General features: G+C 47.4%; 1 protein-coding gene across 1 annotated transcript in view; it reads right to left on the bottom strand.

Moving 5' to 3' along the window:
• RHEB (Ras homolog, mTORC1 binding) overlaps nt 1-22,477 on the bottom strand; it is a 306,526-nt gene extending 284,049 nt beyond the window's left edge. The window contains exon 1 of the mRNA XM_069647778.1: nt 22,287-22,477. Coding sequence (XP_069503879.1) covers nt 22,287-22,338 — 52 coding nt within the window. The 5' untranslated portion in view covers nt 22,339-22,477. The remainder of the gene's footprint in view (nt 1-22,286) is intronic.
• Between the last annotated feature and the right edge of the window lie 4,378 nt (nt 22,478-26,855).

The following is a 26,855-nucleotide window of genomic DNA, read 5'->3' as shown; positions in this document are numbered from 1 at the left end:
TAGAGAGCGTTGCAGTAATCTAATCAGAATCAGAGCTCCGGCCAGAGTAATGCAGCTCTCCGGTGACAAGAATGGTCTGCAAGCAGCAATGAGTTTGCAAGTGTATGCTGGTTGTTTCGATAGTGTAAGTGACGAGTCCAGGTAAAAACCGAGAGGTTTTTACTTCTTTGGAAACTTTAATAGTGTTACTGTCGATGAGGAAGGTTTTGAAGGCATCATTTAGTTTGGAGGGACAGAGTTGTGATCCTATGAGGAGCAACCCAGTCTTTTGGTCGTTCAGGCAAAGACCGTGGTGAGCCGTTCAGGCTTGTTTAGATAGATATATGGCAGAGTCGGTGGCATGGTCTCCAGTGATGGAGAGGAGGATTTGTTAGTTTAGGCGACACCCAAATTGTCCAGGCGGTCAAATAGAGGTGTTGGGAAGATATTGTATAATGTAGAGAGATGCATGAACCTTGGGGTACTCCACGTGTGACAGCTTTTGGTAGTGCTTCTGCTTTGGGTGAGAAGACCCTCATTGTTCGATCTGTCAAGAAAGATTGTATCCATCGAGTAGCATTCGGGGAGAAATGTGCTGCTGAGGCTAGATGTATATACAGGATGTTATGGCAGTGCTCATTTCCCTTTGTCTTTTAGCTTGTCCATTTGGATTTTTAAAACCAAGAGAGCCGTTTCTGTCCCATGTCTCGGGCAGGAATCCAGACTGTCTTAATCCGAGGAGGTTATTAGTTTCAAGGTAGTTTTGAATTCGTAAGTATGCTACTCGGACTAGTATTTTCAGTAGGAAGGGCACTGCTGTGATAGGACTATAGTTGGTTGGAATGTTTGGGTCAAGCGTAGTTTTTTTCTTTTTAATAATGGCAGTACCCGGGCATTTTTTTAGATCGGTCGAGACAGAGTTGTTTTCAAACGAGGGATCAATAAAGCTCATGATGAATGGGGCAAGTTGATGAGCAGAGTCTTCGATGACCGCTGCACGGCACGGTTCGCCTTGGCACCTTGAGGTTTAAGGCTAGTGATACATTTTGAGAACTTCTGTATTGAAGACCTTAGTGAATTTTAATTGTGGCACTATGCTGTTGGCTAAGGAGGTGGAGAGCCTATTAGAAGGTGAGGTGGATTGGAGTAAGTTTTATCTTGCTGCAATTTTAGACTGAAGTAATGTTATTTTGTCAGAATGCAACCTTCTACTGGGGGTGCCAGAGATTCTATTTCTCTGAGGATGGCAAAGAGTTACTTTATTTTTGAGTTAGCCTTAGTAATTCTTTCGTTGTACAAGCTACTTTTTGTCAAAGGAACTCTTGTTTGTACTCATGGGCAACTTTGGCGAATTCCGCTTTATTTAGTACATTTGGAAAAAATTTCCAATTAGATTTCGTTTTTCTCTTCGAGTTTCTTAAGGCTTTTAAGGAGGGTGAGAACCATGCATTTAGGTGTGCTAATGGTTTAGCTTTGTGCATGGATAGAGATGCTAATTTAGCTAGGACTGTGAGAACAGTTTCATTATACTGTTTCACTATGATAGTAGGATTATTCTTTTCTGGGCCTTGGGGTGCTAAAATGGGTTGTAGCAAGGGTAGTAGATTGTTGGCCGTAATGTTTTGTTTGTTTGTTTGGGTCAGCTGTGGGAGGTTAGTGGGGCCAATCTTAGTAGCGATGTTAAATGTGTTGAGGTAGTGGTCAGACCACAGAAAGGCTGAAGTTAGAGGTTAGAGGTGATGGCAGACTGTCAGTTAAAGTCTGCAAGCCAGTCGAGGATGCAGCCTTTAGCATGTGTGGGATTCTGTGGGATTCTGAATTCGGTGTGAGAAGCCAAGTGCTGACATGGTGTTAGCTAGCAAGAGTGCTCGTTTGTCTAGTGGGTCACTAAAGCCCAAGTTAAAGTCACACAGGATAGTGTTCATGGAGAGGACTTGGGCTACAACATTCTCAAAAGAGAGTACAGGCCTCGGGTGTCTTGTGACTTGCGAGGCCATTATGAACAAAATCATTTTAAAAAGCTATTACGAATAGTGTGCAAAGCAGTGCAGCAAAATCGGCATGGCCCGAATTCTCTAGGAATTTTTTGTCGCGACTCTGAAATCTCGATTGTCTAATACGGATTTAGCCTTAACCGTAAAAAAGTGGACATCCATTTCTCAAGGTATTTAGGAAGGATTTTACAGCCTTTACGATTAATATGGGAGAAGTTTGCATTTAACAGCTACATTTCTGGTTTGGATCCAATACCATGTCTGCAATTTTTGGGGGACATTATTTGGATTTTAAATAATATGTTTCATAGATAGATTTAAGAATTCCAATATGCTTTAACATCCTTTTATCATGGGTTTAAAATGAAACTATGGGATCACTGCACCACCCATAATGTCGACTATTAAAATTGCATTATGGTGCGGCTCAGTGGTCACAGATCACTGTGCCCTGCATCCTCATACCCGTCTCCCCCACCATCCACTTACCTCTTCGGCAGCAGACAGAGAAGTGTGCCGCCGTCTCTCTTCTGACCCTGCAGAGTCTGTTTCTCCCACGTAGGACACTGCATGGTCCTTTTCTTTTCACTTCTAAACCCTCCCACCCTCCCCCCCCCCCCTGATTACCATTACGGTTAGCGGGGGACAACCCTGCATCCCCAGACTCCCGTCGTTGCTGCGCCCAAGAGGAGTGGGGGACACCGCCGCTCTGCTTGAGCTCAGGACTTTTATCCAATTTTTGTATTTTTCAGGGTGCACTTCTGCACCATAGCCAAGTTTAGGAATGCAGGGTTTGAAATTGAGGGGAGCCGTGAGCTATTTAGCTCCTGCTTGCAACCTTAAAGAGCCTGGTTAGCTTGATTGGAACAACTACCAGAAGCTACTTTTGGCTCCCTGTGTAAACTGATGCTGAACAAACACACCCATGTGAATTTAACTCTGTGCATTTGGGACAATCTAATCTAACAATATAATAAACTGACAGTTGCAGATTTGTCCGATGCAGTCATGCATAGTAGTCACAGCTAGAGGGAGCTGTTGCTTTAGGATTTACAGTGGTCCAATTTGCATATCTTAGCCTGCCGTCACCGGTAGAGGGAGCTGTTGAGGCTATATAGTGGTCCTACTGTGTTAATGAAAACCTGCACTTTGGCCTGTGTACACAAGCTTTCACACTAGCCTATAAAGAAACATCCAGACACATCTATACAACATTTAAAGCATAAGGGATCCTAAAAAATATAATGAAATGATATGTCTGCATCTTATGTGGAAGTTAGATTTGCAGAATGACAAGTAGTAGCTCCTTTTCCCCACTACCCCCCGCAGTGATAGCTCCTGGTCCCTGATTAACGCTGGTTACCCAGCAGCTGCTTTTAGCTCCTGCTTATCCAATCTGAATTTCCATGCCCAAGAATGGCTTGCATATTATAAAATCTTAACGTATGTATTAATGAGAAGCAACCCTACTTCCCATTTACCTTTTTCATTTGTGCCACAAAGGAGATGGCAAGCCAACACATTTTTCGCCATGCTTTCCTTGGAGTTAATATTCCCATTTATCGCGAATCACTGATCCTTCCATTGGTCGACTTTTTCAAACCATTGAAATAAACACTGCTTCCCATGTGGTTGAAATTATCACCACCTTGGTCTTATTGATAATATCTAGATTGTCTCTATGTATTCCAAATGAAAAGGAACAGAGTTATAAGCCAATGGGTGTTTTATCTAGCATAACTAGGTTACCTGCATACGCTAGGCATTGGATATGTACATTTGCTAAACAAAGCAGGAAAGCTTTAGAAGCCCCCCAAAATCAGTAGCAAGATCTGCCGTACATAATTTAAATAGCACAGGCACTAGGACGCAGCCTTCTCTTAAGCCTCTGTTGGTTGGAATAGGATCAGATAATATACCCTCTGCATGCAAGCATACTTGGACTTTTGTATCCAAGTGCAGGTCTCTCAAGTACATGAGGTGGGCACTTAAGCGATCTTTGTTGACTCGATCTAAGGCAGAAGTTAATCGGTGAAGGCCAAGAATAAGGATTGGCAATTCTTAAAAGAATCATTCTGCAACAGAGAAATTAGGAAACAGTTAAGGTTTGTACCCATTTTTTCTGAATCCAGACGGAGTTCTCTCAATAAGGGCCCCTTCAGACAGCCAAAGATTTAATTCTGCTACAATCAGGGTCAAACCTTTTTTGTTAGATACAAATTCAGGAGTTCTTTTTGCACTGAGATGTCAGCAAGCTTAATTTCGGTTTCATTTGCTTACTATCTCACCTCTTGTCCTCTAAATTATAGTTTGAAACCAAGCGCAAGTTCCTCCTCAGTTCAGCTCTTTTTTGCCATGGACTAATGGATCGTATTGGCCTAACACTTTTTGGCAAACAACTTATTAATTGCCAATTTATGGTTTGCTGCAATCCCATATATGAATTTTCCTAGTCTCAGAAGAATTTAGGATTTGCAATAGAACTTAGTTGCATGTTGTTCAGCTTCTCGCTTACTGCGCCTATTTACTGATTCAAAGCAGAGAATTTTCTAATAGCCCATATATTACTGTTTTGGGCTTTATTAGTACTTGAAACTTAATTTGCACTAGCTCTTTGCCAGCTGGAGACTAACTGAAGTTGAAGGTGATCACTTAGTATGGTGTCAACTATGGAAAGATATCTACACTTATAAAATAAGTTTGAGATGTGAATACACAGTCTAATGATGAGGCAGCCCACATTTCTATGTTGGTTGGGAAGGTAGATCACCCTTAACGTTACCATTTGATTTGAAGCGTCCTCATGCCATCATAACATACAACCAGGCGTTTCCTCTTAAATACTGGACCTAAATTCCGTTTGGGAAAGGGGATACCTGGTTGGTCAGTCTCATTGCAGACAGTCCGCCTCCTATAAGTAGGTTATTAGATTTGGTGGACTGGATACAACTATACAGAATATGCATCAGCGTTTCTAGATAATTTGCTCGATTGATTTCTTATATCACCAACTACTGGATTTCTCTTGGAGGTTCTTTAGCCTTCCCTTTATAAAGTAACTTAATTGAAAGGAAAAAAAAAAAGCTTTGAGATTTATTTGCCAAAATTAATCCACTATAAGGGGGACCACTAGCGCCCTGTTGTGCCGCATTAAGGTATACAGAGAACGCATCTAGAAATTACCAGGTTACTCACCGTAGTGACCACCTTACTCCTAGTCCATAGTCCCCTCTCCCCCATACTTGTGGGACATCTCTCCGTCCTGTGGGACGGGACCGGAGCACTTTGTAAAAAGCATCCACAAATGTGTCCCTCCTCCCTTTCCTGCGCGGGGCCCGGCACACGGCCATAACCCCGCCCACCTTGGCTCCACCCCGCGCATCGCCCATCAGCCCTTTTCTATCACTGGGTCAAAGACCCATTAGCAATAACAAAGGAACCTTATTAGAGGGGACGGCGGGCGTATGGAGGAAAGGGGACTAGGAGTAAGGTGGTCACTATGGTGAGTAACCTGGTAATACTCCTACGTCCCGTCCCCTTTCCTCCATACTTGTGGGAGATTCCTAAGCACCCCTTACAGGAACTAGGGGTGGATGGAAATACCCCTTACTGAAACAGGTTCTTCAGCCCAGCCTGACCAAACTGAGCGTCAGCTCTAGAGCTCATGTCGAGACAGTAATGCTTACAAAAAGCAGATGGAGAGGCCTAAGTAGCTGCCCTAGCAATGTACTCCCAGGGAACATATTTCTGAAAAGCAACCGCAGCTGCCTTGCCCCGCACCAGGTGTGCATGGATACCCTTAGGAGGTTTCAGCCTTTGGACGGTGAAAGACTGTTGCAGGCGGCGATCCAACTGGAAATAGTTACCTTCGGGCATCAAGACAATGTAGAACTCTTTCAGCCTCTGAGGCAGGGTTCGGAAAAAAGACCGGAAGGGAGATCGACTGATTCAGATGAAATTCGTTCACTACCTTCGGTAGAAAAGCCGGGTTTGTCCGAAGGACTACCTTGTCCTTGTGAAAGACTAAGAAAGGATGCCCCAACGACAATGCCTGGAGCTCACTCACTCTCCTTGCTGACGTAACGGCGACCAGAAAGGACACTTTCCAGTACAAGTACTTGAGGTCTACCGTAGCCATTGGTTCAAAGGGTTTATGGCACAGAGACGACAGGACAGGACTACATTTAGGTCCCATGGCGGGTGCGGATTACAAACCGGAGGGTAGAGGCGTGTCAAGCCAGCAAAATACCTCTTCACCACTGGGTTAGTTAGAGAATAAGAACACAGGTCCGTAGAAAGGTATGCGGAAACCGCTGAGAGTTAAGTCCTGCATGACAGAACATGAACCCCTGACTCCGATAGGGAGGACACGAAGGACAGCACCATGTCAATCGTGGCCACCCTCGGATCCAACTTCTCCAAACACCAATGACAGAACATGAGCCATTTACTCCTGTATTGAGATCTGGTCGAGGGTTTCCTGGCTGCCTGGATAATGCGCATGTTATCCGCAGACAAACTCAGATGCTCTAAAAGACTTGAACTCAGGCACCATGCCGCCAAGCTGAGCGATTGTGGTGAGGGCTGCCACATCTGTTGTTCCCCTTGGTGAAGAAGATCAGGTTACCAGTAACTCCCGATCGGCGGATACACAACAGGTGTTGAAGTTCTGAGAACCAAAACCTGGCCGGCCACCACAGGGCTATCAGTAGAAGGGAACAGTTCACTGAGTTCTTCAACTTCCATATTGCACGGTGAACTAGAGGCAGAGGCGGGAAGGCATAAGCTCTCATGTTGTGCCATGGAATCTCAAGAGCATCCCCCATAGAGGAGGCTCCCAGCCCCCCTCTGGAGGCATACTGAGGAGGTTTCTTGTTCACCGCTGTGGCGAAAAGGTCCACCTCCGTTGTGCCCCAACGCGAGAAAATCCATGAGGAGACCCCCGCCTTCAACTCCCACTCCGCCGGCTGAGGGCATCCGCTGTGACATTCAGCTAGCCCGGGATGTGCACTGCAAGCAGCCAGACACCATGAAGCACGGCCCACTCCCAAATCTGGATGGACAGGTCCACAAGCAGGGGGTGGGGAGACTTCGTTCCCCCTTGCTTGTTTATGTAATACATTGATACCACATTGTCCGTTCTTATGCGGACCACCTTGTTGACAATGAGCGGTCTGAACGCCCTGAGCGCTATGAAGATCGCCAGAAGCTCCAAATGATTTATGTGCAGGAGCTTGTCCTGAGGCGACCAGAGGTCCAAGACCTGAAGAAGATCTAACGTCGCACCCCACCCAAGGAGGGAGGAGTCCGTTGTGATCATCACCGTGGGGAACGGGTCCTGAAATCCCCGCGCCTCCAGACAGATTTCTGAGAGATGACCACCAATGCAGGTCCACTCTCATGGAATCCGGAATCATTATCCGCATGGAATCCGGATCTACTGCTTGACGCCATGAATTCCGAAGAGCCATCTGGGTCTGTCTCATTTTGAGACGAGCAAGAGGAAGAGCCTGTACACATGAGGCCATGAGGCCCAGAAGCCTCTGGAACCACCAGGCCGACAATGTCTCCGTCTGCGCAAACATCCGACACGTGGCCAACAGATCCGCCATTCTGTCCCCGGTCAGATACACTCTGCAGTCGATCGTGTTCCAATGAAAACCCAGGAAGATCAGGTCCTGTGAGACCGTCATGGAGGATTTCCGCCAGTTCACCGACAGCCCAAGATGGAATAGGAGCTGAAGGAGACTGGAGGTTGCCCGCTGCTGCCAACGGACAAGGGCTGCATAAGAGCTAGTCGTCCAAATAAGGATACACGGATACCCTGGAGACGAAGATAGGCCGCAATCACCGACATCATCTTCGTGAAGACACGTGGCACCGAGCTGATGCCAAGAGGAAGCACCCGAAACTGGAAGTGCTCCTCTCCCAAAGAGAAGCGGAGGTATCTCCTGTGTGGATTCCAAATCAGGATATGCATGTACGCATCCTGAAGATCCACAACGCTGAGCCAATCGCCCATCTGCAAAGAGGAGCGTATCTGGCTGGGCGTAATCACCTTGAATTTCTCTTGGGGTAGGAAAAGATTGAACTGGGAAAGGTCTAGGATGGTGCGCAGGCCAGCCTAGTTGGGTACGGTAAACAGCCGGGAGTAGAAAGCCTCCCCAAGGGGAACGGGTTACACAGCTCTGAGGTCCAGAAGTTTCGGAACCTCGGCCTTGACGGAGGGTGAGCCCGACAGCTGAAAAGGAGGGTTGAGGGGTTGGGTAGGGCGTAAAGGTAAGCGGAAGCCCACTCGAGCGACTGACAAGACCCATCTGTGTCTTCTGTGATGGTCTATATGAAAGAAAATGAGCAAGGTCATGGGGTACCTGACTGATAAACGAGAAAAGAACCCACTCCTATCGGGGTATCACTCACTCTTGACAAAGAAGAATCTGGAAAGAATAAATAAAGTACTGCAGTTGGATTTTAATGAAACTGCAGTATAGGTTGATAAATACACTTGACTGGGTTCTACACAAGATACAAAGGTATTTCCACAAATATGGTACAATGACCACTATGATGTAAAGCAAATGCTGATTAGTTGCCGCGTATTAACAATGCATACACATCCACTGAAGGATCCTTGGGGAGGATGCCAGTGAAGTGATAACATTTGGCAATCAACGAGAGTACGTCTGAACAAAGTAGAGTTGAACAAGAACAACAAAAAACAATATAACGGTCTACACGACTGTGTTTCGGCCAGAAGGATGAGCAAGATTAAGCTCTGATGGTATGGCCTTCATCAGGACAGGATATTCCAAACACGGGAGGTATCTTGTGGTGTCTGTAGAGATAAACAGACGGGGTGTGTTAGGAGTGGGCACTATACGTGGGTGTCTAGCACAGGTATGGTTAACAATGCAAAGGGCCGGTGCTTACCGGGACTTCGGCGCGCTGAATGTCAGCTCGAAGCAGTGTCTTTAGTACACTGTAGGACCTGTGAGATCCTTTAGATGGCCATTCCTGTAAAAAAGGAATGACAGTGGGGCTGTAAGAGTCCGCCCAATGAAGAAGTGCAATTAGATGTAGCAATGGTGGGAGCAGGGCATACCTTACTATTGCCTGCAAATTCCCGAAAAACTGGATAAAAGCGGGCTGGCGTGTTACGCTGCAACAACCGCAGGCTCAGAGGCTGCGGGAAAAGGAGAGAGGACACCAGGGGCTCAAATGGGCGCACTAAAGGTGAAATTAGATGTACTGGTGGCATCGTGCGGTGGTGGACGATGTGAGGGGTCCACCCGGGTGTCTGCTTGGGTCTATGGGCTGGCAAGGTGTGGAATACATGGCCAGCGCTATTCACAATGAGGGGGGCGCGTGAGGTGAAGCCCGCTTCTACAGGTGAGTGGCGGATTGAAGAAGTATCACAATGGTGGCTAAAGGATAAATTAAAGAGTGGTGTTGCCCGAGTGAGGAGGACCAGCCATCACACCGAGTGTGTAGCGCCTGGTAGTGCTGGCGTTGCAGTTACTCACCGGCGGTGTCTGACAGGAAGGCTGCTACACGAAGCGTCGGCATCCGCGGTCACTGACTGTGTGCGGCGAATACAAGCTGGGCGCTCGGGTGAAATAGTGCCGGGCGGCCATGTTGGGGCGCACGAAAAAAGGTGTCTAAAGGCTTGCTTGTATGGAGGTGCGCCGTGGTGTCCTGTACTTGCTAAGGGGTGGCCAGCCCCTATGGTGGAAAGGAATATGCAACCTTCGTGGGGCTGAAGGGAAAGGTCCTGTCGGGAAAAAATGTGCAAAGCAGGCGCCACATGAACGGCAATGTCAGGGCCGCTTGCCGCTATGAGGTAGGATCGTGCGTATGTAGCGGTGATGTGTACCACACAGAGTGATTCAGGGTGCACAGAACACACCGCCCCGAATGGGGGATATTAATTTGGCCAATATTACATAGGTGTACGCAAGTCAGGCAATATATTAGCGGGTTTCCTGATATATGATTTCTAGGTATCACACGTGAGAGCACACTTTGTTGACACAAAAAAACACTTATGCATTTAGTGAAGATCACAATAATAAGTCCATTACATTACGTGGTCTACTAATGCTTGTGTCGCATTGCTGCGAGTCCATGAAAATGGCCCAGGAGAGGTCCGGCCTGAGCGTGACAAAGTGACTTAACATGGCCCAGAAGCCACACAGTGATGAGGTAGAGACGATGAGAGAGGAGGAGTCAGAGAAAATGTTTCCACTCGACACAGATGTTAAGACCTTTATGGACAGAGTTAAGTCTGTGTACCCATTTCTGTTCCAGGCGGGTCAGAACTCTGTCGATGTCTCCTCCTCTGGTTGTGGCTGTTACTTTCTGAATCACCAGCCATTTCAGGTCCATGTTGGTATGGTTTTTTTTGAAGAAATGATCCACAAGGGGTTTATCGGGCACTTTGTTTTTGATGCACGATTGATGCTCACAAATTCTGGTTTTTACTGGTCGCATGGTTTTACCTACATAGATTAGTCCGCATTGGGCAGGAAATAACATAGATAACCTGCCTAGTGTTACAATTGGTGTGATCTTGTAGGGTCCAAACGACATCATTGTGCTGGAAGGTTTTGGTGGTTTCTGTGAATTGGCAGACTGTACATTTGCCACACTTGTAATGTCCTTGGACCGGAGGAAAATTCCACAGGGTGTTGGAGGACTTGGTGGGTTCAATGAAGGTGTGTACAAGGGATTCTTTAATGTTCCGATTTTTATTAAAAGCAAACAAGGGTACTTTGTGCAAGGAGCCTTCGTGTTTGATGATCGGCCAGTATTGCTTGATGGTTTTCTTGATAAGGTCGCTCAGTGGGCTGAACGTGGTGACACATACCAATCTATCCAGTTCTTTTTTAGGTGTTTTAGTGAGGCATATAGTGCGGTCGGTATTTGAAGCCCGCTTTTTGGCATTTTTAATGGCCTTTTTCGGGTATCCTCTGTCGGCGAGTCTAGCTTGGAGATCCATCGCATGTTTGTCAAAAGTCGTCCGTTGGGTACAATTTCTTCTGATGCGTAAGAATTGTCCATACGGTAAGTTGTACTTCATGCTCCCGGGATGGTAGCTGCCGAAGTGAAGCAAAGTGTTCCTGTCTGTGGCTTTGCGGAACAATTCCGTGTGGAGTTGGTTGCCTGACCTATAGATGTGAAGATCTAGAAAGTCAATTGCTTGGATGTCCCAATGGATGGTGAATTTAATGTGTTGGTTACATTGATTTAGCCAACCATGGAAGGCAATGAGGTCCTCAGACTCGCCTTTCCAGATGAGTAGGACGTCGTCAATGTATCTCTTCCAGAGGACGATGTGCTGTTGAAAGGGGTTGTTGGTGGACGAAATATTGATGTAATTCTGTGCACCCTGAATCACTCAATCGCTACATACGCACGATCCTACCTCATAGCGGCAAGCGGCCCCGACATTGCCGTTCATGTGGCCCCTGCTTTGCACATTTTTTCCCGACAGGACCTTTCATTCCCTTCAGCCCCACGAAGGTTGCATATTCCTTTCCACCATAGGGGCTGGCCACCCCTTAGCAAGTACAGGACACCACGGCGCACCTCCATACAGGCAAGCCTTTAGACACCTTTTTTCGTGCGCCCCAACATGGCCGCCCGGCACTATTTCACCCGAACGGCCAGCTTGTATTCGCCGCACACAGTCAGTGACCGCGGATGCCGACACTTCGTGTAGCAGCCTTCCTGTCAGACACCGCCGGTGAGTACCTGTAATGCCAGCACTACCAGGCGCTACACACTCGGTGTGATGGCTGGTCCTCCTCACTCGGGCAACACCACTCTTTAATTTATCCTTTAGCCACCATTGTGATACTTCTTCAATCCGCCACTCACCTGTAGAAGCGGGCTTCACCTCACGCGCCCCCCTCATTGTGAATAGCGCTGGCCATGTAGTCCACACCTTGCCAGCCCATAGACCCAAGCAGACACCCGGGTGGACCCCCTCACATCGTCCACCACCACACGATGCCACCAGCACATCTAATTTCACCTTTAGTGCGCCCATTTGAGCCCCTGGTGTCCTCTCTCCTTTTCCCGCAGCCTCTGAGCCTGCGGTTGTTGCAGCGTAATCAACACGCCAGCCCGCTTTTATCCAGTTTTTTGGGAATTTGCAGGCGATAGCAAGGTATCCCCTGCTCCCACCATTGCTACATCTAATTGCACTTCTTCATTGGGTGAACTCTTACAGCCCCACTATTCCTTTTTTACAGGAATGGCCATCTAAAGGATCTCACAGGTCCTACAGTGTACTAAAGACACTGCTTCGAGCTGACCTTCAGGGCACCGAAGACCTGGTAAGCACTGGCCCTTTGTATTGATAACCATACCTGTGCTAGACACCCACGTATAATGCCCACTCCTAACACACCCAGTCTGTTTATCTCTACAGACACCACAAGATACCTCCCGTGTTTGGAATATCCTGTCCTGATGAAGGCCATACCATCAGAGCTTAATCTTGCTCATCCTTCAGGCCGAAACACAGTCGTGTAGACAGTTTTGTTTTTTGTTGTTCTTGTTCAACTCTACTTTGTTCAGACGTGCTCTCGTTGATTGCCAAATGTTATCACTTCACTAAATCCACTGGCATCCTTCCCAAGGATCCTTCAGTGGATGTGTATGCATTGTTAATACGTGGCAACTAATCAGCATTTGCTTTACATCATAGTGGTCATTGTACCATATTTGTGGAAATACCTTTGTATCTTGTGTAGAACCCAGTCAAATGTATTTATCAACCTATACTGCAGTTTCATTAAAATCCAACTGCAGTACTTTATTTATTCTTCCCAGATTCTTCTGTGTCAAGAGTGAGTGATACCCCGATAGGAGTGGGTTCTTTTCTCGTTTATCAGTCAGGTACCCCATGACCTTGCTCATTCTTTCATATATGCTATTACCCGCCTGGGCAGAGCAAGGCATTAACCAGGTGCCCTTTTGTTTAACACTTCTGTGATGGTCTGCCACGCCTCCCAATGAGACGCAATGCGTCCTCCCACCGGGGTCTCGTGCGAGCGTGGAAAACCCTCATTTGGCAGACTTATCGGTGGCGGTGCCACCTGAACCTGATGAGGAGGCTGAGGAGCGGGAGAAAAACCACGTGCGTTGGGCGGTTATTCCCCGCAGGAGTATCCACTCTGCGAGATTTGCGGTAGAGGAAGCCCCTAAAACCAGAGGAAGGGCAACTTTGCGACAACGGTCTCTGGGATTTGAAAGGAGCTTTAACCAGAACAGAATGATTTAGCCGTCTGAGTGCTATCCTTGGTTTTGGTGAGCTCTACATCAGTAGAAGAATGAAAAAGCTCCTCGCCATCGAATGGAAGGTCCAACACCTTATCTTGCACTTCCTTAGAAAATGTAGTGGCATGCAGCCACGCCTGCCGTGAGGCATCAACCCCAAGCATCAGGCCCCGAGTCAAGGTGTCTACGTGATGAGCCGCAGCCTCTAGGAGATCCTGGGCCAAGACCCTGGCATCGGAAAGGCCTCCTTTGAAGTCTTCCAACTTCTCGACCGGGATGTGCTCCTCAAACTCCGACAGACTTTCCACATCCGCATGTTAGCTCCCGCCAATATCAATTTGGCGTTGGCCTGCCTGAGCTGCAAGGCCTAGTTGGCGAAGATTTTCCTCCCGAGGGAGTCGAGGAGCTTGTCCTCCTTTCCCAGAAACTAAGTAGCCGTCGTGGAAGAGGATGCTGCAGGCCTGGACTGCAAAGTGGCCGCAGCCACCACTGTGGAGGAGCGAGGCGGACAAGACGACAGGGCCACCTCTTCCGAAGAATGCAGCCTGTACCTCGCGTCAATCTTTTTATTGACAAAAAGTCCTGAGTGTGGCTTTTCCCAGACTCTTCGGACCGCGGCCAGAACGTCCTTCTGCAGGAACAGGCTGGAACGCTCCAAGGGACACAGGGTGAACGCCCCAGAAAGCACACCCTCCTGCGGAGCGGGTGCCTCGGGCACCGGAACATCTAAGAAACTCATCATGTCCAGTACCCGGTCATGAAAGGCTCCGATAGAGCGGGGAAGGTCCTTGTTGTCCTGATCGCCTTGAGGGTCATCTGACAGGTCAGGATTCTGCTGAGCCGTGTCAGGCACTGCCTTGTCCACTGGGGACATTGGAGGCAAAGGCGGAAGAGCAGAGGCGCTCCACGGGCAAGGGAGGCACCGGCGGAACCACCGGAGGAACGGGTGGAGGCGCAGGTGGACATATCTCCTTGAAAAGCCCTTTGAAATATTCCCTCATGGGGTCGGTGCGCATAAGCGCTTGAAATTTACCGAAAGGCATCCTCAGGAGATTGTTTCGGGACCCGAGAGGGCCTCTCATGAGGTGGACAAATCCAGGGACGTAACGGGGAAGGGTGCCACACCGGCCCCTCCACCGTATCCACATAAATCAAAGGAGCCGCCCCCGCGGGCAACAAAACATTGTGCGGAAGAGGCATCCGGGCGTTCCAATCATAAACCGGCCGGTAAGGATACGCAAAAGGGACCTTAGGTTCACCCAAGAGACCGAGCCCTACACCAGAAGCCGATGGTGTAATTGTAGGGGTAGCACCCAAAATGGCCGACGTGGTCGTGGCAGGAACGGGCGCCATTTTGTCCTCATCTGAGGATAACTGCGGCACGTGAGTAAGTGAGGCAGGGGTCCCCGTCGATGGATCAGGGGTCTTAATCTTAGCCTTAAGATAAGGAACCTCGGCCGAGCCAGTACTGTGAGGCCTGGAATGTTTTTGTGACATAACAACTGAGCCTTCGAAGGAAGGACCTCGGCACTGCCAGTAAAAGAAGAACTTTGCTTCTTCGGCCCCTCAATAGATCTGGTGTCACCACAAGAGCGGGAACGGTTAGCAACCGCTTTCACCGACAAAGCCTTGTCCCCCCTCTCAGAACTGTTGGTAGCTTTAGCCTCTGTACGAGGGACCTCAGACCCAGGCCCGGTAACAGCTTTATCTGCGCGGGCCTCGAACATCCGTTCGGTAACTACAATCCCAGCCAAGGCCTTGGGGCGCACCACGGTTTTGTTCTTGAGGGAAGCCAACAGAGGCCTCAGAGCGAACTCCGGTACCCCACGACTCAGTAGAACTGGGTCTACAAACAGCCCCCACAGGAGGGGCCTCGGAGCGTACTCTGGTGTTCACAGGCCCCTTACGGAGACCCTCGGAGAAAACTCTGGTAGAATTATTAGGCCCAACGGGCACCTGAGGGCGAACCCCGGTAACAGAGCGATCAACGCCCCTCCCGGACCGAGAGGAACCCGGGAAGGTATCCCCCGGCCGGGGTGCTCTGAAAAGTAAAGAACTTACCGGGCGTTTTTTCTTCTCGTCGATGAACGCCTGAAAATGCAAAGGAGGAGTTCGTCGGAACACCTCCTCCCACCGACATGGAAGTGCCCTGACCGAAAGGGAGTCACAGTAAAAATAGGAGTCCCAACCGTGTCCCGGCCCAAACACTCTAAACAAAGAGGATGGGGATCCGCCCTCGCGAAGCGACGGACACACGAACAATCTGGAAAGTCTAATTTGAAAGACATAGACAGACTAGTAAACGAACGCTAGCGAGAGCCAGAGAGGAAAAAAGGGAAGAAAATCTTCCGAGGATGCAAGCGTGTTCGGCCCCGATTGAGCAGAGAAAAGGACTGATGGGCGATGTGGAGCCAAGGTAGGCGGGGTTACGGCCGCATGCCGGGCCCCGCGCAGGAAAGAGAGGAGGGACACATTTTTGAAAAAGATTTGGATGCTTTTTACAGAGTGCTCCGGTCCCGTCCCACAAGTATGGAGGAAAGGGGACGGGACGTAGGAGTATTGTCATTTCAAGAGCTAGGCCTCTCATAAGAGCAGATTTCACACATTTGTAAAGAGAAGTCATCGTCATACTTTTGGAACAAGTGTTTAAAACCATGGGTATTCCATGGAAGAATCCTAGAGATCTTAGCATTTGATATTCAATACAGTGTTAAGCAGCCGCTGCAAAAGCTGGAACATGCGGTAACGGCCTGGGCCAGAGTTAAAGGACTACACGAAGCAATGGCTTTTAACGATGGCCTGGGACATTACCACCCGTTTCCAGCCATTGGAACGGGTGGTTAACACTACCCGTCCCATGGACTGGGACGGGTCTAATATAAAGTATCTTCTTTCCATAAACAGGTCACCTCATGGCATCTGTTCAAAGATGGCCATACCGAGGCCCTCTTCCTTTTCCAGGGTAGCAATGGGGGCAGTTGGAGAATGGGGTAAAGACCGGAACTCACCGCACTGAGGTAAGTGGGGAGGGAGGAATGTAAAACAAAAAAAGAAGATTGCTGGCGAACCGGACACCAAGCGGCTTGGAACACGGGCTGAGACTGCCAGTACCAGCCTGTGTGCCTGACTGGCTGAATAGCCACCACAGGGTGCCAATTCAAGTTAGAGCCCTTAGAATTAGAGAGCACCTGAGTGGTAAACAACCAAGAACATTCGATGTTTCCAGACAGGTCTTTGTGGTAGTATTTTCAATCATTATGGAGCACTTTTCTGAAGATTAATGCATTTTTAGTTGATAAGTAGCTTGGGGCGCCAGGATATTCTCTCTCAAAGCTTTGTTTAATTGCTGTTGAAGTTGGGGAAATCTCGATTGATTATATAAAGAGAAATCAACTTTGTTTTTAATAATTGTTGGTTTTGCACATTGAATGTTTTCTATAGAATGTGTAAAATTTGAATATGGGGTAATGAGTTCATAATAGGATCCATTTGCTTTATTGATTTATTTTAATTGCTTAATAGGATGTAGAATGTGTGTTATATGTTCAGCCATTTACACTTAATACAAAAATTATTCGCCAGAAGAATGAATGGCTTACTTCCTAAATAGTTCATACAAAAATCGGACATGGTTTATATATGGTAGGAAAAGTTACGATAATTTGCGTGAATGGCTTGATGTCATCTAACTCAAGAGGAACTCTGTTGACGCTTACGCGGCTGTCAGTTTCGATGCAGAAAAAGCCTTCGACAGGTGAGGTGGGTTTTCCTTCATCAGGTCTTGCATAAAGTTAAATGTGGACCACGTTACCTCAAACTTTTTAGAGCCCTATATGATGGTGCAAGGGCAGGCGTGACTGTTAATGGCTGTATTTTTCAAAATCCAAAAAGGGACTAGTCAAGGCTGCCCTTGGTCCCTATTTAACTTGTTCATAGATCCTCTTGCGGTTGTGCCGAGGAACATTCAGGATATGAGGGGCATCACAATTGGGAACTACACTTCGAAGGTCCTCTTATATGTAGAAGATCTTTTGGTGTTGATTTCCAACCCGTAGCTCTCATACCAGGAGCTTGTGTTATCAGTACAGAGGTTTGGAACCATCTCGAACTATAATGTGAATGTCTCAAAGACCTTCGATTTCCCCCATTTCCCTTTCATGTCATAGGGGGCCATTTAATATAAAACGTGAGGTGTGGGCTGATTTAAGTATGTGGGTGTTCATGTTGAATCTTCTTCTCAATAACATTCGGCTGAAACTTATTGGAGATAGACCGACTTTGCAGTAAATTGGGGAAATACATCTAGGTGGCTTTGGCTACCAGATATAAGGGGATATTCTGCATTTGCATTACATACTCTGCGTCACTGGATTAAGATTGACCAAATTGATTGAGCAGGTTGGATTAACATTGATAGGGAAGCTGTTCCACATATGCCCCTTGATGATGTTCTACTTGCGGAAAAAAGGTTGCTGGTCTGCTCGACTCCTCCATTCATAAAACATTTGGTACGATTGAGCCATTTGCCCAACAGATACGAGAACTACACGTGCACCGCGGGGTGGAACTGCATATAGTAATTTTGCTATTTGGGGATGACATGGTGTTTGTCAGAGACCCCAAAATCAATCTGGACCCAATAATGAGGTATGTTCAAAACTTTGGTGAGGTAACTGGCTTGAAAGTGAATGCCTCCAAATCGGTGCTTTTCCCACCGACGGAACAGTCGAACAATATCTAGACGCCTGGGGATTTCAGTGGCACCTGCTTGAGACTCGCTACTTGGGAATCAATGTGGCCAGGGAAGATACCACATCAGTTATCTGAGAGTCCTTGACCACGCCCAGGCGGCAATGATGCGTTCTCCCCCTAATCTGTATGGCCGGGTATCCCTTGTTAAAATGACACTACTCATAGCGTGAGATAAACTGGCTGCGCCAGTGTCCGAAGGGGGTCTGGATCTATCAGACCTTGAGGCATACTACAAAGTAGCACAGTCTGGATATCTCAAACACTGGTACGAAACACAAGGGGACCGAAGGCATGTGGAAGTTGAAAAAGCAGTGGCGGCTCCGAATCTCCTAATATCAGTAATTCTAACGACACCAGACAGCACACACTCTGCATGAAATCTAGTGGAGGTGACTTGCAGGGCCTGGACGCGCTTAGAACATAAAAGAAGGGGGAGGTTCTATACTCACCCGGATTCCCCATGGTGCACGTGCCGGAAATACCGATCACGGCCGAATCAAGCTTTGTGATCCTGATGAGAAAGCTAGGAATGACCAACTTTGGGGACCTCTTCCCAGGAGGGAAATACATAACTCTGGAGGAAATGAGAGGGAAGGGAACAATGTCAGCTTTGGACGTATTTATGTACTTCCACTTACGGGTGAGTCTGCAACAAACGTTCACCACACTCTAACAACCCCAGGCCTTCCCCCCCCGTTAGACAAATTGCTACAGGGTACGGTAGGAAGCAGGGTAACATCCGGATTATACAACATGTACACACATATGAGGAACAGGGACCGCACCTCACCAAGGGAGAAATGGGATAAGTCCTTGAGGAGGGACATCCCAGATGAGGTTTGGACATACTGCTGCATGGGGATCAAAAAGGGACCCATTAACGCAAGATATAAACTAAGCCATTTCAAGTACATTCACCAATTTAACCACACACCAGCTAAACTAAAAGAATACTTCCCCCGACACAGCAGGGGGGATGCAAAAGGTGCAACACCGAGCAGGCCGACTTCATTCATGTATCCTGGAACTGCCCAATTATCCAACAATACTGGGAAGAGGTATTCCACACCATTAGCGGTGTCAGAGGTCAAACGATAAGCCCAGACCCATTGATAGGACTACTGGGCTATACTAAGGGAAGTTCCCAAATACACAAGACAACTGCTTAGTCTATTACTCATATTGGCCAAAAGACGGGTGGCAGGGAAGAGGAGCCCAAGACACTCACAATGGAAGCTAGACAAAATGTATTCCATTGATATGGAACACGGCTGGGGTTCTCTGAATCATAACAGGGGCAATGTTGGTACCACATGGGATGTATGCACACACTTCTTGATCCAACAAGCCAGAGAAACAGAGGAAGTGTCGTCCACACCAGATGTTGAATGCCAAGTCAGACAAATACAGTACAATGTTGTGGGAGTAAGACCTGAGCTGTGGCAGGGAGATCTTGTCAATGACACCATCCGAGCACAAAACCGATGCAACTCAAGGCACAGATGATGAGCTAGTTGAGTCACATGGACAACGTTTATTGTTGAGAAGAAGGGTGTGTACCAGGAGCGGGGGAGGGAGGGCAACAGGGATTGTAAGCACACAGTGCTGTTTGTTTTTTGTACTGATAAATGCCAATAAAGAAAGTTTTTTTTAAAAAAAATTGGTACAAGAATGGAAAAGATGTAATGAGATTTCTAATGAAAAATATTTACTCTGTGCGGGTTCTAGTTTATGAAAAAACCCAGCTGCGCAGCAGAATAATTATGCTTTGTCATGATCTCTTTGCTAATAGTCTCTGTCCATTAAGTGCAGCAATGCATGGCTCACCTGTCGTCTTACACTTATCTAGAACCATACCTCTATCAGTTTCCACCTTAAATAAACTTTTACGCCTCTAGAATTTGCACTGGCATCACATTGTGGTAGGAATTATTGGGATGTAGATTTGGGTTGTTTATTGTCGGATATCGAGTGGAATCACATATGTGCCAGGCCGGTTAAGTATAAAGTTCATTTGGAACTACAATATACGCAACAGCGGATTAATCCTTACTTGGACAGGTCTCCACAGAAGATGCGGTCGTGCAAGTTATGCTGCGAAGATGTAAGCGGTGGTGGCAACACCCTCCATAAGTTGTGGTTGCGTAGGAAAACTCATTTGGGGTGGTGTTTGCCAGAGAATCAACTTGGGCCTATCCCTTCCACAAGACCCGCTTATTGGTGCATTAGGCTTACTTCCCTCTGATACTGTATTGAGCAGGGGTATAAAATGTTGGGCGCATTGGGGGGATTCTTGATTGCCAAGAAACACATTCTGAAATTCTGGAAAAGTGATACTGCCCATGATTGGCTGCCGAGTTTGTCGCTTCTCTCTAAAAGGGAGAGAGTGACTTTCCATGGTAAGGATCAGCATCATAAATATGAGATTATCTGGGGGGTGTTTAATGACCTTTATGCTTAGTTGTTTACACTTGGGCCCTAAGGTGTATTTATTCTGAGCCCCTCACTTGAATCTTTGCGCTGCGTTTCTTCTTTTCTCTCTTTTCCCATTTTTATTTTGACTCTTTGTTATGAATACGATGGTGGAGATAAATTCATATCAGTTTTATATACAAATAAATTACTGTTCTATATTGTTTGCTCATGTACCATTTAAAATAATCAACAATTTGAAGAAAAAAAAATGAAGAATTTACATTAAGCCTGCATTAAAACCTGTATGGACTGTACTCTGAACCATTAGCCCAGACTCAGTAGTCCCAGCACCATGATACCTTTTGGATGAAAGTGTGTGCTTTATAAAAGTTTCCTACCTACCTTACAAAACAGCCACTGTTGTAACAGAGTTTTGAGGAGGACACGCCAGATAAGCATGACCGAGCAGCTGACAAAAGAGACCCTTTACATGCACCTAAACAAAAATTGGGTTCTTATATCACACTTCATGCCGGATTCCAACTCGCCTGGTCATGTCTCCAAGACAGGTGCGTCGCCCGTGAGCCATCCTCCCTAATTCTCCTTGGTAGCGAGCAAATTCTCGCTCGTGTCAGAAAAAGAGGCCCATCTTTTTTCAAATGGATCATAACTGACTTAGTTATCAGGTGGAATTCCACTGTCGCAAAAAGTTGCAGATTGTGATCATTAGGATTATGAAAATGGCACATAAAACAGAACCCCATAGCTCTGACAGCCAGTTCGCCTCCAGTCATGGTAGCTATCCACTGAAGTACTTCAACCTCTTTAGAATAAGACATCGGAAAAAAACTACAAATCAGGTAACTACACAGGTCAATCATAGGACATGGTAAACTTTCTCGGAGGCTATTCTACAAATTCACTCTGCTCTACCTATTTCAAAAAAGATCAGAAACTGGCCCCTTTTCTAAGCTAAAAGACTCTGCTCAAAGAAAATTGTTGTGGGTCAGAATATCTAATGTTTTATTTAAGATACACGTTAGTATGGATTTTAATAACAAGTAGGAAGGCGGAGAAGTCAACCTCTGAAAACAATAAAAAGACAAATCGGCATCCGGGGAAGCATCCAATTTTACAAAAAAAGATTATTCCAATTCCTTATGATCTATTGCACAACCAGGGAAATGGGTGATCGAATTATTAAAAGTGAAATGCCAAATATTCACTTAATTTTATTATATGCACCACAACTTTTATCGCAGAAATAACCAAAATGGTGGTTGCCGTGTCACCAGCGGAAAGCGAGGAGAGATGGCCTTGAACAAGGGGATGACATTCAAGTACAGCGCACGATACAACGATAACTGGTTAACAAATCACGGCAGGCTGCGCACATACAGCCCTATATGCGAGTACCCCTCCTCCGCTCCGAGCTCTTTCCTCATATATGGGTCTTATAAAACACCAGACTTCCTGCCACGCAAAATAGCGGGAGGGGTACCTGTCAGTAAAGCGTGTGGGAGTTTAAAACATGCGTGATATCAATTTAACACGCGAGTGTGACGGTGGCAAGAGCAAGACGGGACAGCGACTGTGACAGCTGGTACCACACTGCCACCCATCCCATGTGTCAGTGGCAGCTACATGGCGAAGCAATGACAGGTCAATGCTTTCTGCTCGTGTCCCGACGCTAATCCCATCCGATGCGCCACAAACCGCTTGCAGTTACTCTAATTTCACTAGCCGATTCCCAGCGATCGGCTTGACTCTCTCAGAATCCGCCCCACGGTTAACTCCTGCGTCACACTCCACCTCGAAGAAACCCCCAGCCCCGCTTGTGCACACTCCTGCCGTACTCACCCACAGAGCGGTAGCCCAGGATAGCGACCTTCCGAGACTTAGGTTGCGGCATTTTAACTCCCCGAGAACCGCAAGCTGTCGTTCTCCCCTTAACATCAATCCCGTTTGGTGATGTCTAGAATACTGTAGCAAGTTCCCATTAGAGAAACGGCCCTAGCAACTTGCCACCATCAAGTGATTTACACGTTACGTTAAATGCATCGTACGTCCTGCACTACCTCGTGATCCATCGACGTCACGTTCCTACGCTGACAGGAGCTCAAAACCATTCTAGTAGCGTGCAAGCCTGAAACCTCATGCCGGGCTGCGCTAGCGGGAAGATTGAAACTCTCGTCTTGGTACTTATGACCTGCCTATTTATTTCGGTTTTTTTTGTGTATTACTATTTTATTCATTTTCATGAAATAATCAAATGAGCATAACATTATATTGTACGCAGAACATGTTGATCAATCGACAGAAATAGGTAGGGGTATGAACACGTTTTCCATACCGCTTGAACTTTTGAGTCCTGAAGGTGAGTGAGTACAGTTTTGTTTTTGTTAGATGAGAGCCCATTGAAGTGGATGAACGGGCAAGGGGTTTGGTGGGCGAGTAAACTGATCACATTGAGGGGACAAGAGGTGGGTTTAACCTGAGCGGTTACAGCCAGCTCGTGTCAAGTCACTTAGGAGAGTTGGACTTGAGCTTCAAGCCAATGGGCCCAGAGGGTGGTGTAACGTCCAAAAATGCTATCTGTCAGAATATGCTATCTCTGCTGACTGAGCGTGCGTAGTGTCTGCATACTCTGCATACTCAGTAAGACAGCGTTGATGTACTCTTATGTTGGTTTTAAAGACATAAAGTGTTATAATGCTGGTGTTTTGCTCTGGAGAAGGATTTGGGTGCTTTTCTGCACCTCAACCCCAGCAAAATCTTACGTTACACCGGGCTTCGGACTGCCATTGGAGAGATCGCTCTCCTCTGCTCTCCCTCCAAGTTAGCTTGTGAGCTTGGTGGCCTCACAGCGATGCTGGCACCTCTCTGGATGCCAGTAGGGATTCATAGCAGATATACCCCTCAGTGTTAGCTGAGCATGGACCCCCTCCCGCACCAGCAACTGCCCCCTCCATGGGAAGGTTTAATGTTATGTTGACGTTTGTAACACGCGTGCGTGGCTGAGGTGCAACTCAGGGCACAGTGGTTCAGGTTCTTGAAAATACGTTTGGGGAAGTGAAGGAGGTAACTATGGACTATTTGTTTCTTTTGTCTATATTTCTTTCATTAATGGGTTTAAACCCACAGTACAACAATGAGTGCAAAATATCTGTTGAATGCAAAACAAACATTAAAACACATATAACACCAAAGGCCATTGGAAGCGTCCTTGCCCTACTTATTAACTTCACGTTGGCCTTTCCTTTCTTAAAGTTGCTCTGAACTTGCAAAGTGCCATCTCTTTAAGAAATACAAACAGCGTGTTAAGCGTGTTAAGCGTATGACTGCATAGCAGACAGGCAGTTAGGGATGATAGAGGAGGAAGAAGAAGAGGAGGATTGGAGCTTTAAGAAGAGTTGGGTCGTATCTGCATAACACTGGCATGGAGGAGAGAAGGCAGAGATAAGAGGAGCAAGGTAGATGTTGGGGAGCCAATGCGAGAGGATCAAGCCCTGGGGAACACCATAAGTTGAGGGAGAGGTGGTGGAGGAGAACGTGCCCAGGATCACCTGGGAGGAAGGAAGTCAACCAATCCAGTGCCCGGTCTGAGATACCAAGGGTATCTTGCAGATGCTTTATGAGGATAAAGTGGATGACCATGTCAAAGGCGGAAGAGAGGACTAGGAGGATGAGAACAGCGGGCGAGTTGGAGTCAAGATTTGTAACCAATTCTTTACAGGTGTTCAGGAGAGCAGTTTCTGTGCCTCTGTATGCTCGGAATCCAGATTAATGGTCATGTAAACAACCAACAAGTTCAGTATGTTGGGTCAGTTGGGGAAAGACCAACATCTCCAGGAGTTTCCCAAGGAAAGGTGTAGAAGAGATAGGGTGGTAGTTGGCTGGACAGAAGGGGTTGGCAGAAGGCTTTCTTAAAAGGGGGTGCACAAAGGTGTGCTTGAGAGAGGTAGGGAAAGAGCCAAAGGCTAGATAGTGGTTACAGAAGTCAGCGAGAATCGGTGCGAGGGAGGAGATATTGTCCTTGATGGTTCTGGAAGAACAGAGAGGCACCTGCTTGAATGAGACCTTCATAGAGTGGACTACTCTAGTAACCTCATCCATTGTGATAGGAAAGAAGGAGGAGAGAGTGGGTTGGGGAGAGGCCGAGGGAGGCAGGAGGTCAGGGAGAAGAGAAAAGGAGGGGGAGGAATAGAGAGAGGTAATGAGATTTAGAGGTAAAAGTGGGTGGCCAGTGCAGTGCAGAGGGCCTGATAAGGAAGAGGGGAGGGAGAGACTTCGGATGGGTTGGCTACTTCCTTGCAGATTCTAAAGAGTTAAGCCATGTTGTTAGTGGCTCCAGAGATGCAGGTCTGGATGTGGACCCTCTTTTTGGAGCCGATGGAGAGGTGGTATTGCCTTTGGAGTAGGCGACAGGCCAGTTTGTCAGAGGATGAGCGCGAGGTCTGCCATTTCCTTTCAGCAACTCTGCACTTGCCTTTCAGAGCAGCTAGATCAGAGTCAAACCAAGTGTTATGCAGGTTTCAGGTATATCCTCATGACACGGGCAAGAATGTCAAGAGTGTTAATAATAGCGAGATAAAGATTGTCAAGGACAGAGTCACTGGGACAGTTAACAGGGGGGAAGGAGTAGGAATGAAGGTAGAGTCAAACGCAGCAACTGACACTCGCTTTATTGGTTGGATGACCGTGAAGGAGGCTGGCAGTTCTGAGCGAGGCTCGGTCAGGGTACCCAGATGTCCGAAATGAGAAGAGAGGAGGGAGTGGTCAGTCAAGGAGAGAGGGGTGGATCGAGGTTTGGAGACCGGAAGTTCAGCATGAATGAAAGCATCAAGAGTGTGTTCGGCAGAGTGGGTAGGGCCAGAAGGGAGAATAGTGAGGGAGAGAGAGGTACAGAGATGACGGAAGAGTGTGGAGGCTGAGACAGTGGAGTCGAGGTGGATGTTGAAGTCTCCAATGATGAGGAGTTTAGAGGTACAGGTCAGGAGCGAGGAGAAGAAATCGTCCCATTCTGATAGGAAGATAGAGACCGCAAGGGGGCCTGTAGATAGTGGCGTGAGAGAGAGAGAGTAGAAGAGATGCCGAGCTTGCAGACAAGGCTTTCAAAGGAGGAGAAAGGCTGGGTGGGTATGAGTGAGGTAGAGACCCACTCAGGGAAGATCAGGGCTACTCCTCCACCAGGTCAGTTGGGTCAAGGTTTGGAGATGATCTTGTAGCCATCAGAGAGTAAGGAGTCAAAAGCAGTGACTGAGCTGCCATTGAACCATGTCTCGGTAAGAGTGAGGATGTCAAGCTCAAAGTCTTCAAGATGGAGGCAGATGTCAGAAGAATGTTTGACAGCAGAACAAGCGGTACTGAGGGAGAGGAAGGGGGAGTAGTGGGAGAAGGAAAGAAATGTATGAGGGTCGGCAGGCACTGGCCGAAAAGGAAGAGATTGTGTTAAGGACCCTGAACCATGACAGTGCCATTGTGATAGACATTAATGATGAACCTCGAGGATGAGAAGTGAGGCAAGAGTACTTACCATATAGTGCCACCTTTATTGGGTGAGGAGCAAAAAGAGGAGAAAGTAGAGATCAGATGAGGGGTCCATAAATCTGGAGAGGGGATAGAAAAGACAATATCAGTGATTGCCTGAAAGTAGCACTGAGATAGGTGTTTGCGATAGGCGGGCCAGGATTAGAGGCCAAGAGGTCTTTTTAAAACCTTTTTCTTTCAGATTTCATGAGAAAGGGAGGATAGGTGATAGAATAGCAGTTAGAGTAGATGGGGGAGATGGTGAGTGCCATGGAGATAGAAGAAAAAGGAATAGAAGGAGAAGCTACACAAGGCATGACACAAACTCACTAGGCGTCTAGCAGCTGAGGGGTGGTGAGTGGAAGTCCAGCAAAAGTCTTGGGCCAGAGCAAAGTAACTCTGGGTGCATGGCTTCAGCAAAACCCATGAAGAATAGGGCAGCCCAAGCAGATCAGGGAGGAGGAGAGTAGTCGAAGCAGTAGACACAGGCAAAGTCAGCAGATGAGGGTGGAGATGCAGGCCTGAGTCAGCAGATGAAAAAGTTGGAGGAGAAAGACAATGTTGCATAGGTGCCAGGAGGTGTCCGGACACCTGAATGTGCTGTGAGCTTCAGGCAGGTAGCAGGACTTGTGAGGTGTAGATTGCGCATCTGGGCCAGCGGAGAAGCAGAGACCGGCATCAGGGATTCAGATTGCGATGTGAGAAGGCAGCGTGCCAGCCACTCCATGACCAGTAGAGCAGAAGCATCATACCTCAGTGATGCGTGGACGTACCAGGATCAATGATGCAACGTTGATGGTGAAATGCGGTGTGAGGGCGCGGCACACACAGAGCAGGTGACAGGCTGCAACGAACCCCAGATACCTCCACGTCGAGTAATGTGAGATGTGCGGGCGCTGG

Source organism: Ambystoma mexicanum, chromosome 2q (genome assembly GCF_040938575.1).
Source record: "Ambystoma mexicanum isolate Mex_15411 chromosome 2q, UKY_AmexF1_1, whole genome shotgun sequence".
In the NCBI taxonomy this organism is placed as follows: domain Eukaryota; kingdom Metazoa; phylum Chordata; class Amphibia; order Caudata; family Ambystomatidae; genus Ambystoma; species Ambystoma mexicanum.
The sequence above is the reverse complement of the archived record's forward strand: the minus strand, read 5'-3'. Positions and strand labels throughout refer to the sequence as shown.